Below are 19830 nucleotides of genomic sequence, written 5' to 3' on the forward strand. Positions count from 1 at the left end.
ACAGGCATTGAATAAACACGTAGACATTCCATCTTCACATGAAATCGTATTAATTTCTCAATTCAATGGCAAATACTTTGCAACAGAGAAATAAACTTAGCATTTTCATTCATATCCAATATAATTTGAAAGCAGCTGTGTAATACAGGACTGTCTTATACAGATCCTGTGAACAACCCAGAACTTAATTTTTTAAAAGCCATAGTTATTGTTCAACATTTAAATCAGGGGAGAGCGCGAACGCAGTCCCCCACTACCACAAATTATGCAATCGAGATTCCCACATTTGGGGAATTCGCAGGGGTCAATACAGCCGAAGTGCAATGGCTATACCTCGCCCTGGGTGAACCACCTTCTTGATCATGGTATCTCCCTTGCCAGGTAAGTATGAATTGTACACGTTTCGTGGAGCCAACCGCTTCAGTCACACACTACTATCACTGATGGTTTCACGGAAATAAGCAACGTGGTAAACATCGATGATCGCACCCATTCGATATCAAGAGTCAGTGGAAGAAATACAAAAGAAAACAATTCAAAACTTAACCTTTGATTTGAGAGTTTAGCTATTTTATTTTCTCCCACACAATGATTTGCTGTATGTGGAACAGTATGGTCCAAAAGTGTGGGACCACTTCACCGTTCAAGTGAAGGAGAAAGTGGTCTCAGAATTGTGGACGGCTCTGTACGCGTCACGTGGTACGCAACTTCTGGAAATACTGTTTTCACATAAACCACTTCGTTCACTGGTGCCATAAATGATATAACATACAAACTCAATTCTAATAGCTACAAGATAAATAGTGGCGACGTTTCCAGGGACAGTTTTACTTTAACCCGTCGACTATAAGAGAAACAACGTAAAGTGACCTCATTTCCACGACAACACAACAGCAGCTGTGGCCCCATCTGTTGGATGCACACACTCATTACACAATTATTTAGAAGCGTGGAAGTCAAACTATTTTACAAATCCACAAAGGTTTAACAAAAAAAAACATTCTGTAAAAAAATTTTCAACTAACTCCCTTGCTTAAAAACTATTCTTTACTCAGCAGAAAAAATATAGTGTATTAGCTATTTCAAAATGTCTAGACAAGATAAAGTAAATTTACTGAAAATAATAAAATGTATCATCACATGCAATTGATTATGAAACTTTGTTTATCATAGTTTTCTGTAAAGCAAACTCTGACTGCAATTTCTGGTATTATTTACTTTTTTATATAATAAAGTTGGATTCAGCTAGGGGTCTGTCCTGTAGTAGATTGGATTGGAATGGGTTGGGTCTACTTCTAGGAAAAGGGAGGGGTTATGTTAATGTTTTCAAACTGACCTCAGTACCAACCAACACCATTGTTGGCATTGAGACTGCAGACATAAACAAAACAAATACCTCACATTTTTGAGTGGCACGAAAACTACACAGCTTTTCTACACAGTCACTTTTGTCAGAAAATATCCCTGGAGAAAAATAGTGTCTGGAACATAATTGGAATTTCGAAAATGCCTATAGGTGCAGCAACACTATTACTTTAGTACTTGCGTACCGTGCTGTGAACGGATCAGGTCCAGTCTACATCCAGGACATGGTCAAACATTACACCCTTGTCCGTTCACTCTACTCTGCTTCGGCCAATCGGCTTGTTGCTCCCTCACTGCGAGCTAAACACTCATCAAAATCACGACTTTTTGCTGTCCTGGATCCTTAATGGTGGAATGAGCTCCCCATCGACATCCAGACATCAGAAAGTTAACAAATCTTCCGCCGCAAACTAAAAATCCCGATGACTTTTCTTTGAATACAATTTTGGAAACTAACAATTTAGTAGCAGTTAAATGGCACAATTTAAGTAGTTTTGCTTTATTTTTGAAGAAATTGTCATTTCTTGATGTTCTGGGTTTGTACCCTTGGGGTTGAATGCACTTATTGTAATGTGGTTTGGATAAAAGCGTCAGCTAAATGAAAATGTAATGTAACACAAGAGACTGAGCAGATACAACTTCTTATTGCACGCTGAGAATAAAACACTTTTCCCATTAAAATTAACATGTAAAGAATTAGGTACATTTTGGCTGATGCAAAGTTCCATTACAGCTAGAAACACGTACATTATAAGCCTGTGGTTTCTGTTTGACTTTTGACATCATTTAAACACTCAATGTTAAAGAGTTGTGAACAGTGAGTCAAAGAGTGTTTTTCTATGGCTGCGGCTGATCTGACAGTTAATTTGTGTTAGTGAAGCAGGTAAAAGTATAAAGAATAAGGTCCCTGGAGACAGAAGTGCTGAATACAAGCAGGCACTGAAATAAACACAAAGACACTCCATCTTCACATGAAATCATATTTCTCAATTCACAGAAACAATACTTTGTATTAGAGAATTTAAGTTAGCTTTTTCTTCAGTTCCAATATATTTAAGGAGTGTCTGTGTTATACTGAACCTGTGGACCACTCTGAACTTTATCATTCAATGTTTTCAGTTTATTCTTCAACATTTAAATCAGGGGAGAGCGCGAACGCAGTCCCCCACTACCAGAAATTATGCAATCGAGATTCCCACATTTGGGGAGTTCGCAGCCAGGCGAGTGCATAGGCGTTGGAAGTGTAGACAACGGCGGCCGCCCATTGGCTCGGAGTCTACACTTGTCTACACTTGTCTACACTTTCCGGCCGCTCATTGGCCAGGAGTCTACACTCTCCTCCGAAGTGTAGACAATGGCGGCCTCCCATTGGCGCGGAGTCTACAGTTCCCTAGAGCCCGCCCCCTCCCCGACGTTCGCACTTCGGGGTGGGGGAGGGCGATGGAAAAAGGTAAAAAGTCACCACCGTTTCAGCGCCGATGGAAAAAGGTAAAAAGTCACCACCGTTTCACCCGGTAAGAGTCGCATTCCTACTAATATTACTAACTAATATGTTCGGCTTGTGCTTCTCGTTCCCACCGAGTGCTTTTCATTCATTATATCTGTCGTACCTAGCTTATTAATGTATTTTTAATAAGCTAAATAATTAATTTGGTTTATTAAATGACTTTTTCCGTGAATGAACTTGTTTATCTTTGGGTTTATTCATATGCTAATGTGCTGCCGACGGCCATTCGGCCTCATTTACATAGCCAAACTCCGAGTCCGCCAGCGAGCGGAGTTTGGCCTACTCTCGAGACATTTTGCTTAGTTACTGTTAAAAAGTATATCTATAAATGTAGGTTGAAAGTGTCCCCGTTAATGTACTACTATCGTATATTGATTCAACGTTACGGTCGATCCGCAAATCAGTGCCCCGACGCCGGCCAACCCTGTCTGTTCAAATTTGACCCATATTTGTCATTCATTTCTCTTATAAAGCTATCATACCTACCTTGACTTAAACTTGCCAATATTACATCAATATGTAGCCCACTCGTATATTTATGAATCAGAAGTCGACATAGCCATAGCAGCCCTCAAAAAAAGGCCAAGAAAAAACACTACAGTCCCCCTAGTGTTGTTGTTGTTGCGCCAATGAATGTAAAGAAAAACATGGGCTACATTTTGACGTTGATATTTTGTTTCTATGAACTTTAATAGGCAACACATTATTATTTGAGGATGGATTCCGAAGCAGCGACCCATTCAGCAGGTTAGTTTATAACATGCATGTTTTGTCTCTATGGTTATAACATGCATACTTCCACTGTCTATACGTTATGTATAGCCAGCAGAATAAACTGCCGAGTGCGTGAAAACACTTGTTATGTTATTATGTCATCATTTACAAATATAGTATGAAATGAATGCCTGGGGAAAAAGTCCCAAAACACTTTAAACACTTTGGTGAATATTTTTTCAGGTACAGCCAGCAGCAGCAGACCGTCTGCGGACCCATTGCTGCCCGTGCTGCCCATTCTGGACCCCACTGTGCCCCTGGACAGGCAGCAATGTGTCCTGAAGGCAACCAAAGAGGCCAGGGCCTTTCACAGGCCCAAAGGCTTCCAAGCCAGCGCCGGTCCCAAGGACCTTCAGACGGCTTGTGATGAAGGTAATAAATCTGAATTATTATCCCAGTAGCACGATGGGCATATGAACCATACATATCACTTTACACCTGACCTGACCTGTGTGCTAGAGCAATTATAAACTGAATTAGTTAAGAATAACCATTCCAATGTCTTACTCTTCAGCAAAAAGGAGATGCCGGCTCGTCACTACTACCAGGCCCTCAATGAAGCTCTACCTTGGCCAGCTGGTTATTCCCTTTGGGAAATATGCTGGCCAAAGCTTCATGTGGCTGGTAGCGAATGATGTGGGCTACTTAAAATAGTGAGTATATTTCACTACAGAGAATCACATTATGTCGTTATTTCTTACTTTAACGTCATGTTCTGTGTGTTTCAGTCTGCTTGACCGCCATATTGCGGAGAGCCAGGACCCGGGCAGGACAGGAGGAACCAGGGAGAATGACTGGGTGAAGGACTGTCTCCTCCGTTATGTGGAGTTTTTCCCCTCAGTCTCCTGCCACCTGGAGAAAAATGTGGACAGGGCCATTTATGGACAGGGTCGCTTTAAGTCCTTCACCTTTCAGGAGATGTGGCAGTGGTACAGCCTGCACAAGTGCCTTAATGCCGACCCTCAAGCTGGCAGTGCCCAAGAGAGGAAGATGGCAGAGGAGGCTTTCTCTTCTGTTCGCCAGTGGCTTGGAATGAAGGAGGAGGACATCAGCTCCAAGTCACTGAAGCGCTTCAGGAGATTTATTCTCGACAAAGAGAAACAGGTAGGTTGAGGTGTTACTTAAAAGCAGAATGCAGTTCATAAGACAAAACTACTTCACTGTACTTTAACTGTAATTTGTGAAACTCTCCTCAGAAAGCCCCTACTGCAGCTGTACCATCTTCGTCCTTGTCTGGTCCTGTCCCATCTGAAACAGTGGTTCCTCCGTCAGCGTCAGCGTCTGCTTCAGTGGCCCCTCCGACAGCAACATCCCTGTCACCTTGGCAGGATGATACATTGCTTTCAGAGGCTCTCGCCACTTTTGAAGCCACTTTTGAAGGACAAGGTAAATCAGTTTTTTATTTTATCGATGGCATTCACAGATCAACATTAAGCTCATATAACTGTACATATATTGAATATAAAACTTTAAATCAGTTTAAAATAAAACAGGTTAAAAGGAACACTTTTCAGGATTATTCTTTATTTCTGTTTCAACCCAATATGATCCTTGTGGCTTCCTAAGCTTTTGTCCTCATTTTCTTCCAGCTGACACTGCCATGGCCCCTCCACCAGACCCTCCACAGCAGCCACAGACAGACCCCGTTCCACCATCGCAGGTACAGACATAGTTCATAGATAGGTCACACTAACATACAGGTTTATAGTTATACACTTACTCACTTCCATATATGTTTATACTAATACACTTACTTTTTTGAAGGAACCTCCATCTGGCACTCAGTGACTGGTACATGACGGTTTTGTCTTTGTTCTTCCACCAGGTGTCATTTGAGGGCTGGCACAAACAGTGGGAGTCCGGCCCTCAAGGTCTCCCCAGTGCTGACGTGAAGTGGCTGAAGGAGGACGCTGACAGGGGGCTCTTTAAGAACCTCACCATCGCTCGCAGGAAAATTCTGAAGGATGACCGCATGTGGTTCCATCCACCAGAAATTCCTGGAGTGGTGGTGGGGGGAGGAGTGCCCTCTGCAGACGCTTTTTTTAGAAGCCGTGTCTTCTTTTGGAGGCCTGTGGGAGTGTGGGGCTACAGCCTTCGCTGTCCCAGGTCAGGATGCCCCGGGGAAAAAGCAGCCTTTCTGTACCCCTGTGGGTATGGAAACACAGTGAGGCATATCTGTGACATGACTGGCTGGTACAGCATGCTCACAGAGCTCCTGGCCTGCAACGCGTGCAGGAAGGCTGCAAAGGGCTCTCAGGAGCATTCAATTGGTCGCTTCCTGGCGTGGGATGCTGCTATTTTGAAGCAGCTGACTCCAGCCCACCAAGCTGTGTTCCCTGCGATCCTAACACCGAGGTGAGAGTCTCTTGTTATTTCACAATATTTTGAATCTTAAACCGTTTTACTACAGAGCAAAGTTCCACTGGCGTTACATGATTGTGCTGTAATTTCAGACGCGGTGTGGACAAGCATGTTAAGACCCTGGTGGTTTAAGACATTTTCCCTTGTGCCTCCTGCCTGTATTTTGTTATGTCATGTCTTTCCCCCTGTTTATTTATGTTGCCATGTGTGTTTTATTATTGTCCTGAGACTCCGCCCTCTACTGCTTCCCGCTCTTTTTCTCCCTCACCTGTTCCCCATCGTCAACCTGAGTGTTTTCCTGATTAGTTCACCTGTGTCTTGTCTTTGTTCCCCCTTCTATTTAAGCCCAGTCTTTCTGTTGTCCCCTGTCGGATTGTATCATCATTTTTTGACTGTGAAGAAGCCATACTGGGATACTGCTATTTTGAACTCTTATCTGGTATGATTTTGGACTCTCTGATTTTTGACTCTCAGATTTTTGATCCTCTTTGGTTTTCCCTTTTTGTGGAATAAAGAAGTTTTCTTTGGCATCTTGGTCTGCGATTGGGTCCTTGCTCTGTGAAACCCTAACAAAGCAAGTTGTCCGCCTGATGAGGGATCGGACTGAGGGCAACACCATGGTTAAGGTGTGGAGGCAGGTCCAGGAGGGTCACTGTGAGGAGTACCTGCAGAGAAAGGACCTCTACACCACCCTTCTCTGTCAGCTCAGCAGACCTGGAAGCATCATGAGTAAGTCAGATTAGTTATTTGTTTTTCACACACAAACACACACTCTGTATAATATAACAATCCACTTCTCTGCCTCCAGGTGCTCTGGGCCATCAATACCAGAAGCCGCCGACGCGCATGTAGCTGCCGTCGCCGAGGCTTCTGAGAAAAGCCTACCTGATCTATGAGGCAGAGCACATTGAGGACTACCGGACACAAATCATGTCCACGTTCGGGAAAGTCCTCAAGTATGTCTCCACCAGGAAGGTAAATTTAACACAGTGTAAAATGTTTCATTTAACAAGTGTCTCAATGTGCATCATTTAATAATCAATACTTCAATAACTGTATGAGCCAAAGACTGACTAGCTATTGTACTTATGTTTGTAGTATTGCATTTGTTATATTAATAACAGCATTATGTACACATTTAAAGTAGTGGCATATGAGTTTTGAAATATTGTTAGTGCAGATGGGAAGGGTTTTTTAAATGGATATGCTGTTTATTATTTAGATTATAATAATTCTAGATAAATGATTCATGGAAGGGAGGCAGCTATTGAAAAAGCAGTTTGAATACACCCCTCTGAGTTATTTTTTAATACTTTATTCTATACCAAATGTCTGACTCCCTTTTCTTTGTGTTTTATCTGTCATCAGATCTGCAAGAAGCTTTCAGGTCACGGAAGAGGCACTGCAGAGTGGTGCACCAACGTGGCCAACGAGCTGGGGCAGGTCCTCATGTCGGTGTTCACCTGCAAGGAGTCTCTTACGTGCCTGAAGCCCATGGCTGACGGCCTCATGGAGCGCTACAGGAGAGCAGGAGAGGCCCCTCCTGAGCTGATGTATGTGGACCGTGGCTGCTGCAGGGTGCATGGTGTCTCCTCTTTGGAGCATCTCTTCAGCGACTGGGCGAACAGTGGAATGATGGTGCGGCTGGACATCTTCCACTGGATAAAGCGCTTCGATGCGGCCGTCCGGACAGACCACCATCCTAAATATGCACTGTTTAAGTCTGCGCTCTCTGCAGCTGTCTTCTCCTACAATAAGGATGACATGGCGCTGCTCATCCAGGCCATGCGTGCAGCAAACACGACCAGGTATGCCTCACTGACTGACGCGAAGATGATTGAAATCTACGTCAGCAAAGAAGATCTCCGCCACGTTGTCAGGAGGATCACGTTGGGAGCCCAGGAGTCCTTCCTCCGTGTGCAGAGAGCCATCAACAGCCTGAAGGGAGCAGCTGGGCTGGATGAGAACCAGGTCCCTCTGTTTAAGGACGCTGCAGCCATCGACCGGGTCTGGGAGAACCAGCAGACGCACCTGGAGTGCATTCAGGATCCCCCAGGGAGAGACATGTACACTGTCATGAAGGTCGTCACCCGCAACAGTGTGCGCATGCCATACTATACCACCGTGAGAGGAAGCAACAGCCTGGAGGGGATCCACTTCTTCCTGCCCCGGATGATCCCAGGGCCCCACTGTGCTGCCGTCCCCTTCCAGGTATACCTCCTCAGTGGCATCGCACGCTGGAACTCTGACCGGGAGTCAGGCAGCGTTAAAGGCCAGAAGGGCAGAAAAAATCGAGTGTACATGTCTCCCCTGATAGATCGGCTTAACAAGCGGTGCCAAGACCTGTTTGGCGAGGTGGAGGAGATCAACTTCAGGCCTCCAGTTCCTGCTGGTGAGGAGCGCATTGGGCTGGAGTACCTCTTTGCCCAATCTTCCCAGCCCTTCAGCGCTTCTGAGCATTACGCTCAAACTAGAGAAACGCTTCAGACTGTGGAGGATGAAGACGATGAAGAGGAGGTTGCTGCCGACACAGAGGAGTCCACGGAAGATGATGTGGGCTACGCCACAGACGCTGAGAGCGACGACCTGGCTCCGCTGAAGAGGAATCTGGTTCTCACAGACCAGGTGGTGGCTTCGGAGCACGACCCGTGTGTGGAGGATGTGTGCGGCCCCAATCATCTCCCTGGGTACCAGCATGTGGAAGAGCTGAGCAGCATTCTCGTTGAAATTGCGTTGGAGGAGGGAAAGCTCGCTCTTAGTGACTCTACAAGAGAGAGAGTAGTCAGCGCCTGGAACAAGCTTGACCTCCACGACCGCAGCATCCAACAATTTGACAGCCTCTACTCTGCACGCTGGGGGAACGCTCTGTTTGGCCGCACCAACGGAGATCCGGCCGAGGCCTCTTTGGTGCAGAAGCTGAAGTTTAACAAGCGCTTCTCTCCCGCCCACCTGCTTGACCCCAGGAAGAACCGGCTGATGTACTGCATTATTAAACAGCTCTGGCTTCACCCGGACTGCAGGAAAAAGGCTCGCGGCTCCCCTCTCAAGCACCAGATCACCACACTCTACCAGCGGGTGCAACAGAGAGTGACCGTGGATGACGCTGAACTCAGCAAACTAGGGATTCCCATCCTGAAAATGAACAACAAATCTGTTGCTGAGTTCATAAGGAGACAGGAAGCCTTCTCAGCCACAAACGTGACGGATCGAGGTTTGTCTATCCTCCAGCGTCCGCAGAGCATCACCAGCACCAGCCTACCTCCCGCTGCAGAGCTCCCGGATGAGAGGCCGCACACCAGCCGACCTCAAGTGCAGTATGAGGTCACTCCATCTCTGGCTGGCACGCAGGGCAAAGTGCCGCATGACTACCTAACGGCAGCAGGACTCCAGCCCCAGCCCGTGTTCGTGTTCCTGCCACTCCATAGACCAGCTCTTCCCCCCCAGCTGCTGCCGCCACCTGTTTTCCTGCCGCCTCCCGCACTGCCACAAGCCAGATCTACTCTGTACAAGAGGAAAAAAACAGAGCTGGGCGCTACACGGCCCCAGAGCACAGTGCAAAAGCACACATGCGCACTTTGTGGCCAGTCCACTCAAGGACACATAAAATACAAAAAAAAAAACATACTGTCAGCAATCAAAATCATCCTCATCCAAAGGCCTCACTGGAAAGACTTTTGTAAATACCACAGACTTCCATATGGCAGTGGACGAGCTTCTGGCCTCTCAGTCCCAGGCCCCTTAGAGCAGCGCTCGAATGCTCTGACACTGGGCTCTTTGTATATATTATATATATTAATATTTGACAGAGACAATCATTCGTTTTGTATTATATTTCACTATGCACCTTATTTCTCACTGTTTGACTTTTATATTTTAGAGGTGTTTTTACTGTTGTGCTTGCTGTGTTCTTTGTATATATTTAGCAGATGCAATCATTCTTTTTCCAGTTCATGACATATCTTTATGCACCTTCTTGGAAACTGCTTACTAATTACTTCCTTAATTTGCAAATCACAAATGTCACAACTCATCAAAATCTTGTTTTGTGTGTGTATATATATGTATATATATGTATATATATGTATATATATGTATATATATGTATATATATATATATATATATATATATATATATATATACACTCGTTACCTCTGTCACAGGCATAATAATTCTCTTGCACTACGAGCTTGATGCCTTTTACATTGATCTCCAGGACAAGGCTTTATATTCTATAATGTATATTTTATCTTGGTTGTCATTGCTGTTTTAGATTTATATTTTAAGCTAATATTACAATTATTTATGTTTTTTTACACCTGTGTTTATAAACCTGTGACAACCTATTTTATTATTGAAAATGCGAGTTATTAAAAAAACTAAAATTGCACTCCAATAAACCTCTCTGACCTTTATTTTCATACAACAATTAACAGAACATAAAAAATCATAAACGTGACAAGATAAGACAGTCAATTCCTCATCCAGAACATTCCCCTATTACAGTAGCAACAAACATAAAGGTGATAAGCTGTACTTAAGCTCTGCTAAGGCACTTTTAATGTAAACAGATCCACACCAGTGATAGCTTTCCATACAGGTTGTTTTACCTTTTTTAAACCTTTCATTGTGGAGCTTGCATGAGGGCAAAGGTTAAACTACTTTGTTTGTGTGGTGTTCAGAAAACAATATGGCTTTGAATACCACAAAAACAAAGTAAATCTGTATCATGCAGGATACAGATATAACAAAAGACAGGCAATTACACAGTATAATTGCAACCATAATTCTAAGTGAGTATACAGAAGATATGTACATATATACAGGTTTAATAAATAATATACAATATAAATATGAAAACAGATACAGACAGTCGATACAAATACAGCTCACCAGTCACACACAGTCCTGATCAGATTCTGCCAATAGAGGGAGGTGTTTGATTGACAGGTGTCCGGTAAACTATCATGGTTTCAGGCTTCAAATTTCTTTTTCTTCTACATTAATGACAATGATTTGCTCAGGGGTTTGCACATCGCCACGGTCCATCGCCATTTAGAAGTGTGGAAGTCAAACTATTGTACAAATCCCCAAAGGTTTAACAAAATTCTGTGAGACAATTCACAAAGTTATTATTATTATTAACTCGCTCCCTTGCTTAAAAACATTTTTTACTTAGCAGAAAAAAAAATAGAGTGTAATAGCTATTTCAAATCTCTAGACAAAATAAAGTACATTTACGGAGAATACCCAAATGTGCATCACAAAATCTGACACTCAGGGCAATAGGGGAGAGCGGGGTAATGAGGGAAATTTTTTACATTTGCTCCCCTCTAGGCGAGCTAAACTGATATATCAGTAAAATGTACACATTTCCCATTAATGCAGGATGTTTTCTAGCAAGGGAAATGATCAGAATGTCTTCAGGACAAAGGGCAGTGAAAATATGATTGTTTTAAAAAAAGTGGTCTTGTGTCCCACTTTACCCCGGACTGTTTGCTGTCCGGCTACGGGCTAAAGTGGTCCACTTACTTTTTCCACTTTAAAACTACCATAACAACACATTTTGCAATAGTTAAAATCCCGACAGCTAGATTGACAACCACTAATATCGGACTAGTAACAGAATCATGGGGATTGGTCAATTAAGCACATTTATGATTATTATGATTCATCTGATCTCTTGCACACCCTAGCTTACCTGCACATTGTTTCTCTTTCCAATTGGCAGGGACAGGAATAATGTTTTTCTCTGCGTATTCAAATGCCAGTTCACGGCTCTTCACTGGAGCAAGGCCATGGAACTGGTCAGCTAGTTGTTTCAAGTGTTTGGCTCCTCCTCCATCTCATCTGTGAATATTCTCTTTACCTCAGCTACTGCACCCCAGGCTACTGGTTTTACTTCCCCTTTCTCTTTTTTCTTTATGAATCTTTTGAGGGTTGTCTTGTCAATATTTTTATCCCTTCCAGCTTTTCTTAAGGACTTCTTTCCTTGCATGACCTCAGCGGCTGCACTCTCCATCTCTGCGAGGGGTGTTTAGCCCCAGGTTGTCTTCCTGGTGTATAGTTTCTTGGCATGATGGCTTTTCTACAATGTTTATGACATTAAAAATAAAACATATATAATGTAGTATAACACTAAAATATATTTAAGACTAAACTTAACTTGTGCTTCATGGTGGGGTAAAGAGAGACACTGTCCCACTTTACCCCATAGCATTTGTCCCACTTTACCCCAAAGCCACAATTTTTGAAAAACAACATCTTTTATCAATTCAGGCTAATCTTCAGCTAGCATCAATCACATGGTTTTATATGTTGGAAGTTCACCAACATGTATGATATAATTTTTTCTACCTGAATCAATTTGTTTTGACACAACAGTTGATTAAGTTCAAAGCAAGACAATTTACTTTTACATGCAAAAAACACATTTTTGTGAAAAAACTAGAGCTGTGAAAAATAACGCGTTAACGCGTTATGATTAAATTACAGGATTAATTCGTTTGGTTTTTTTTAACGCATTTAACGCATGTGCAGAAGGACCTTCCAATTCCGCCGCCTCTGCACTAGTTGCCGCTCACCGGGTGACGCGGAAGCGACGCCGAAGCGAGGCGTAAGCGCAGCGCCAATCCTCTGGCTCCCATCCACTCCCATGTTAAACCGCAGCACTGAACACACCGGAGGCTGAAGCGTAGCGTTGTGCCGCGGCTGCCTAGCGCCGTGAAGCGATCGTTTCGGCGTCGAGTCTATTTTTTCCGCTTGACGCGAGCGTATCGCGACAGGAAACACACTGAAAAATGATTTTAAACGATATAGATGACATATTTTATATGATATAAATGATCAGATATGCATCCCATACTTTGTATTCACGTTCTGTTGTCTTGGAGTTTTAATTTTACCACTTTTACCAAGCACATTATTTAATGTCCCCCTCTGCCCATCCACTACAGCCACACAAGCAGTCATAAAGATAAAAAGAGAGGGGGGGGGGGGCTACATATTCTCCACATAGGCTTGAGTGGAGAATACGTAATTTACCCTCGACAACCGACATTTACCGGAGCTAACCGTGGAGAAGTTCTTCAACATGGATGACATTAAATTAATCATTGAAGTGGAGAAGTAACTTGAGTTGTTGATTCTCAGCATATGTTGTATAAAGACAACACCAAAAAAGACACATGTTGGGATGCTGTTGCTTAATGTTGGAGCAACAAGTAAGTATATGCTTGAAAAAAATGATTAAATGCCGTTTTTACTGCAGGCTGATAACAGCAGAAGTATGTGATATTATTAGTAATGCGCGGCGCTTCGGCGTCGCTACCGCGTCCGGTGTGACCAGCCAAGCGCCGGCGCGCCAGGGATTAGCGCTTACGCCACGCTTCGGCGTCGCTTCCGCGTCCGGTGTGAACAACCGCAACGCGAAGCATGTGTTGGTCGGCGAGGGGCGTTCAAGTGGAATGCGCCAAACCAGACTCACTCGCAGGACACATTGTGCAAAAGAAGAGGTCAGCTTTACTGTCAGAGAATTTGAACAAGTTAGTTTGCCTCACCAACTGGCTAAAGAACGAGTAGCTAAAAGGAGACATTAGATTGTATCATGGTGTGGTTAATGGTTGTGTGACAAAAAATATAAAAAATGTCAAACATCCTATGGCTAAGAAGCTCAAATAATTTCTGTTTGATTTAAAAAAAAAAAAGTTTTATTCAACCACACAATGGCTAAGGAGCCCGAATATTGTTTAGGATGAAGATTATATTAATGTTCCATATGGAAAAGCAATGATAACTGCTGAAGAACTGCTGAGTTGCAGCACAAAAGAAAAGTTAAATGTCATAAATCTTGTTTTCACAAAAATATTCCGAGAAAATCGGTAATGTGATTAATCATGATTAATCCATAGAAACCTGTGATTAATTTGATTAAAAATTTTAATCATTTCACAGCCCTAGAAAAAACATACTTTCCACAGCACCTGCACCAACTTCTCCTTCATGGCAAGGGGGGAATGGGAGGGGCTTTTAAACATAATAGTCAGATGACCACAAATGTGTTCCGTTGCCTAGATACAGGGGGTGTTTCACATCATCAGATGTTCCACATTACCCCGCTCTCCTCTACAAAGCGCTATTGCTAAAAAAAAATTTAAAAAATGGTTGTATGGACACTAAACATTACTGTATCATCACATGCAATTGATTATGAAACTGTGTCTAACATAGTTTTTACTTCTAGGAAAAGGGAGGGGTTATGTAAAAGTTTTCAGTTTGACCTCAGTACCAACCAACACCATTGTTGGCATTGTGACTAGAGACGTAAAAGAAACCTCACATTTCTGAGTGGCACGAAAACTACACAGCTTTTCTACACAGTCACTTTTGTCCGAAAATTTTCCTGGAGAGAAATAGGGTCTTGAACATCATTGGAATTTCAAAAATGCTTATAGGTGCAGCCACACGAGACTGAGCAGATACATCTTCTTATTGCTCGCTCAAGTGGTAAAAGAGTGGAATTAAAGATGAGAATAAAACACATTTCCCATTAAAATCAACATGTAAAGAATTAGGTACATTTTGGCTGATGCAACGTTCCAATACAGCTAGACACACAAATATAATAAGCCTGTGGTTTCTTTTTAACATCATTCAAAAACTCAATTTTTATGAGTTGTGAACACTTGGTCAAAAAGTATCTTTTATTGCTCCGGCTGATTTGACAGTTGGGTTAGTGAGGCAGGTAAAAGTACAAAGAACAAGATCCTTGGAGTCAGAAGTGTTGAATAAAGACAGGCATTGAATAAACACGTAGACATTCCATCTTCACATGAAATCGTATTAATTTCTCAATTCAATGGCAAATACTTTGCAACAGAGAAATAAACTTAGCATTTTCATTCATATCCAATATAATTTGAAAGCAGCTGTGTAATACAGGACTGTCTTATACAGATCCTGTGAACAACCCAGAACTTAATTTTTTAAAAGCCATAGTTGTTGTTCAACATTTAAATCAGGGGAGAGCGCGAACGCAGTCCCCCACTACCACAAATTATGCAATCGAGATTCCCACATTTGGGGAATTCGCAGGGGTCAATACAGCCGAAGTGCAATGGCTATACCTCGCCCTGGGTGAACCACCTTCTTGATCATGGTATCTCCCTTACCAGGTAAGTATGAATTGTACACGTTTCGTGGAGCCAACCGCTTCAGTCACACACTAATATCACTGATGGTTTCACGGAAATAAGCAACGTGGTAAACATCGATTATCGCACCCATTCGATATCAAGAGTCAGTGGAAGAAATACAAAATAAAACAATTCAAAACTTAACCTTTGATTTGAGAGTTTAGCTATTTTATTTTCTCCCACACAATGATTTGCTGTATGTGGAACAGTATGGTCCAAAAGTGTGGGACCACTTCACCGTTCAAGTGAAGGAGAAAGTGGTCTCAGAATTGTGGACGGCTCTGTACGCGTCACGTGGTACGCAACTTCTGGAAATACTGTTTTCACATAAACCACTTCGTTCACTGGTGCCATAAATGATCTAACATACAAACTCAATTCTAATAGCTACAAGATAAATAGTGGCGACGTTTCCAGGGACAGTTTTACTTTAACCCGTCGACTATAAGAGAAACAACGTAAAGTGATCTCATTTCCACGACAACACAACAGCAGCTGTGGCCCCATCTGTTGGATGCACACACTCATTACACAATTATTTAGAAGCGTGGAAGTCAAACTATTTTACAAATCCACAAAGGTTTAACAAAAAAAAAACATTCTGTAAAAAATGTTTACATCGTTATAAAAAACTATCAACTATCTCCCTTGCTTAAAAAATATTCTTTACTCAGCAGAAAAAATATAGTGTATTAGCTATTTCAAAATGTCTAGACAAGATAAAGTAAATTTACTGAAAATAATAAAATGTATCATCACATGCAATTGATTATGAAACTTTGTTTATCATAGTTTTCTGTAAAGCAAACTCTGACTGCAATTTCTGGTATTATTTACTTTTTTATATAATAAAGTTGGATTCAGCTAGGGGTCTGTCCTGTAGTAGATTGGATTGGAATGGGTTGGGTCTACTTCTAGGAAAAGGGAGGGGTTATGTTAATGTTTTCAAACTGACCTCAGTACCAACCAACACCATTGTTGGCATTGAGACTGCAGACATAAACAAAACAAATACCTCACATTTTTGAGTGGCACGAAAACTACACAGCTTTTCTACACAGTCACTTTTGTCAGAAAATGTCCCTGGAGAAAAATAGTGTCTGGAACATAATTGGAATTTCGAAAATGCCTATAGGTGCAGCAACACTATTACTTTAGTACTTGCGTACCGTGCTGTGAACGGATCAGGTCCAGTCTACATCCAGGACATGGTCAAACATTACACCCTTGTCCCTTCACTCCTCTCTGCTTCGGCCAATCGGCTTGTTGCTCCCTCACTGCGAGCTAAACACTCATCAAAATCACGACTGTTTGCTGTCCTGGCTCCTTAATGGTGGAATGAGCTCCCCATCGACATCCAGACATCAGAAAGTTTACACATCTTCCGCCGCAAACTAAAAACACACCTCTTCCTTGAATACAATTTTCTAAACTAACAATTTAGTAGCACTTAAATGGCACTTACTTATAGAACTTTGTACTTTTGCTTTATTTTTTGAAGAAATTGTACTTTTTGATTCTTGTTGTTCTGGGTTTGTACCATCGGGGTTGAATGCACTTATTGTAAGTCGCTTTGGATAAAAGCGTCAGCTAAATGAAAATGTAATGTAACACAAGAGACTGAGCAGATACAACTTCTTATTGCACGCTGAGAATAAAACACCTTTCCCATTAAAATTAACATGTAAAGAATTAGGTACATTTTGGCTAATGCAAAGTTCCAGTACAGCTAGACACACGTACATTATAAGCCTGTGGTTTCTGTTTGACTTTTGACATCATTTAAACACTCAATGTTAAAGAGTTGTGAACAGTGAGTCAAAGAGTGTTTTTCTATGGCTGCGGCTGATCTGACAGTTAATTTTTGTTAGTGAAGCAGGTAAAAGTATAAAGAATAAGGTCCCTGGAGACAGAAGCGTTGAATACAAGCAGGCACTGAAATAAACACAAAGACACTCCATCTTCACATGAAATCATATTTCTCAATTCACAGAAACAATACTTTGCATTAGAGAATTTAAGTTAGCTTTTTCTTCAGTTCCTATATATTTAAGGAGTATCTGTGTTATATTGAACCTGTGGACCACTCTGAACTTTATCATTCATTGATTCCAGTTTATTGTTCAACATTTAAATCAGGGGAGAGCGCGAACGCAGTCCCCCACTACCAGAAATTATGCAATCGAGATTCCCACATTTGGGGAATTCGCAGGGGTCAATACAGCCGAAGTGCAATGGCTATACCTCGCCCTGGGTGAACCACCTTCTTGATCATGGTATCTCCCTTGCCAGGTAAGTATGAGTTGTACACGTTTCGTGGAGCCAACCGCTACAGCCACACACTACTCAGACTTATGGTTGCACGAAAATAAGCAACGTGGTAAAAATCGATGATAGAACCGATTCGATATCAAGAGTCAGTGGTAGGAATACAAATAAAAAACATTCAAAAATAAACGCTTGATTTGAGCGTTTAGCGATTTCATTATCTCCCACAATGCTTTGCTGTATTGTGTTACAGTATGGTCCAAAAGTATGGGACCACTTCCCCGTTCAAGTGAAGGAGGAAGTGGTCTCAGAATTGTGGACGGCGCTGTACGCGTCACGTGGTACGCTTCTTCCGGAAACACTGTTTTCACATTAAAATCTTCGTTCAGTGGCCCCATAAATGATCTAATAGATAAACTATACTTTTAATAGCTACAAGATAAATAGTGGTGACGTTTCCAGTGGCAGTTTTACTTTAACCCGTCTACTATAAGAGAAACAACGTAAAGTGACCTCATCTCCATGAAAACACAACAGCAGCTGTGTCCCCATCTGGTGGATGTACACAGTCATTACCAATATTTAGAAGTGTGGAAGTCAAACTGTTGTACAAATCCACAAAGGTTTTAAAAAAACTAAAAAAACATTCCGTAAAACAATTTACATCGTTATAATTACTATGAACTCACTCCCTTGCTTACAAAAGATTTTTTACTGAGCAGAAAAAATTAGAGTGTAATAGCTATTTCAAAATTCTAGACAAAATAAAGTACATTTACTTAAAATACTATAATGTGCATCACAAAATCTGACACTCAGCACAATACCTAAGTTTATTGATTTGATAAACTTAGCAAAATAAAATAGAAAAACGGTTGTATCACATGCAATTGATTATGAAACTGTTTCTATCATAGTTTTCTGAAAAATAAACTGTGACTGCAATTTTCTTGTATTATTTACTTTTTTATATAATAAAAATGGGTTCAGCTTGGGTCTTTCCTGAATTAGAATGGGTTTGGTCTACTTCTAGGAATAGGGAGGGGTTAAGTAAAAGTTTTCAGATCGACCTCTCAACCAGCCAACACCATTGTTGGCATTGTGACTACAGACGTAAAAAAGCAACCTCACATTTCTGAATGGCACGAAAACTACACAGCTTTTCTAAACAGTCACTTTTGTCCCCAGAGACATTTTTTGAAGAAATTGTACTTTTTGTTTCTTGTTGTTCTGGGTTTGTACCCTCGGTGTTGAATGCACTTATTGTAAGTCGCTTTGGATAAAAGCGTCAGCTAAATGAAAATGTAATTTAACACAAGAGACTGAGCAGATACAACTTCTTATTGCACGCTGAGAATAAAACACTTTTCCCATTAAAATTAACATGTAAAGAATTAGGTACATTTTGGCTAATGCAAAGTTCCAGTACAGCTAGACACACGTACATTATAAGCCTGTGGTTTCTGTTTGACTTTTGACATCATTTAAACACTCAATGTTAAAGAGTTGTGAACAGTGAGTGAAAGGGTAGTTTTTTATGGTTGTGAGTGATCTGACAGTTAATTTGTGTTAGTGAGGCAGGTAAAAGTATAAAGAATAAGGTCCCTGGAGACAGAAGCGTTGAATAAAGACAGGCATTGAAACAAAAACCAAGACACACCATCGTCACATGAAATCATATTTATTTCTCAATTGAATGGTGAATACTTTGCATCAGAGAAATAAACTCAGCATTTTCTTTCATATCCAATCTATTTTGAGCGCAGCTGTGTAATACAGGACTGTGTTTAACAGAAGCTGTTAAAGACGCAGCACGTTACATTTTACTATTCTTAGTTTATTATTCAACATTTCAATCAGGGGAGAGCGCGAACGCAGTCCCCCACTACCAGAAATTATGCAATCGAGATTCCCACATTTGGGGAATTCGCCAGACGTGAGAGCCAGGCGAGTGCATAGCCGTTGGAAGTGTAGACAACGGCGGCCGCCCATTGGCTCGGAGTCTACCCTTGTCTACACTTGCCGGCCGCTCATTGGCCAGGAGTCTACACTCTCCTCCGAAGTGTAGACAATGGCGGCCTCCCATTGGCGCGGAGTCTACAGTTCCCTAGAGCCCTCCCCCTCCCTGGCGATGTGCAAACCCCTGAGCAAATCATTGTCATTAATGTAGAAGAAAAAGAAATTTGAAGCCTGAAACCATGATAGTTTACCGGACACCTGTCAATCAAACACCTCCCTCTATTGGCAGAATCTGATCAGGACTGTGTGTGACTGGTGAGCTGTATTTGTATCGACTGTCTGTATCTGTTTTCATATTTATATTGTATATTATTTATTAAACCTGTATATATGTACATATCTTC

At 41.8% G+C, this 19830-nt stretch overlaps 1 protein-coding gene, 1 long non-coding RNA gene and 3 other non-coding genes across 5 annotated transcripts; 2 read left to right on the plus strand and 3 right to left on the minus strand.

The window, feature by feature from the left end:
- Positions 1-225: 225 nt before the first annotated feature.
- Positions 226-389, minus strand: LOC128430696 (U1 spliceosomal RNA). Its single transcript, XR_008334052.1, has one exon. It is a non-coding gene; the product is annotated as a U1 spliceosomal RNA (small nuclear RNA).
- Positions 390-2848: 2459 nt separating this feature from the next.
- Positions 2849-6139, plus strand: LOC128430615 (uncharacterized). Its single transcript, XM_053416721.1, has 9 exons — positions 2849-2879; positions 3568-3619; positions 3830-4018; positions 4161-4299; positions 4375-4750; positions 4843-5032; positions 5236-5306; positions 5472-6001; positions 6100-6139. Exons 2-9 carry the CDS (start codon positions 3589-3591, stop codon positions 6137-6139), a joined length of 1566 nt encoding a protein of 521 aa, XP_053272696.1. The 5' UTR covers positions 2849-2879; positions 3568-3588.
- Positions 6140-6585: 446 nt separating this feature from the next.
- On the plus strand, positions 6586-7483 carry LOC128430353 (uncharacterized). Its single transcript, XR_008334005.1, has 3 exons — positions 6586-6736; positions 6816-6982; positions 7376-7483. It is a non-coding gene; the product is annotated as an uncharacterized LOC128430353 (long non-coding RNA).
- Positions 7484-15022: 7539 nt separating this feature from the next.
- LOC128430688 (U1 spliceosomal RNA) lies at positions 15023-15186 on the minus strand. The gene has a single exon (XR_008334045.1). It is a non-coding gene; the product is annotated as a U1 spliceosomal RNA (small nuclear RNA).
- A 2149-nt stretch (positions 15187-17335) lies between these two features.
- LOC128430718 (U1 spliceosomal RNA) lies at positions 17336-17499 on the minus strand. Its single transcript, XR_008334073.1, has one exon. It is a non-coding gene; the product is annotated as a U1 spliceosomal RNA (small nuclear RNA).
- Positions 17500-19830: the final 2331 nt, after the last annotated feature.

Source organism: Pleuronectes platessa, chromosome 23 (genome assembly GCF_947347685.1).
Source record: "Pleuronectes platessa chromosome 23, fPlePla1.1, whole genome shotgun sequence".
Taxonomy (NCBI): domain Eukaryota; kingdom Metazoa; phylum Chordata; class Actinopteri; order Pleuronectiformes; family Pleuronectidae; genus Pleuronectes; species Pleuronectes platessa.

What these genes read in the sequence shown, in the direction of transcription:
- LOC128430615 (XM_053416721.1), top strand. Translation starts at nt 3,589, where the DNA reads ATGGATTCCGAAGCAGCGACCCATTCAGCAG. An exon ending in ACCCCGTTCCACCATCGCAG is followed by an intron (nt 5,307 to 5,471) that starts GTACAGACATAG and finishes TTCTTCCACCAG; the next exon opens with GTGTCATTTGAGGGCTGGCA. An exon ending in CCTGCGATCCTAACACCGAG is followed by an intron (nt 6,002 to 6,099) that starts GTGAGAGTCTCT and finishes CTGTAATTTCAG; the next exon opens with ACGCGGTGTGGACAAGCATG.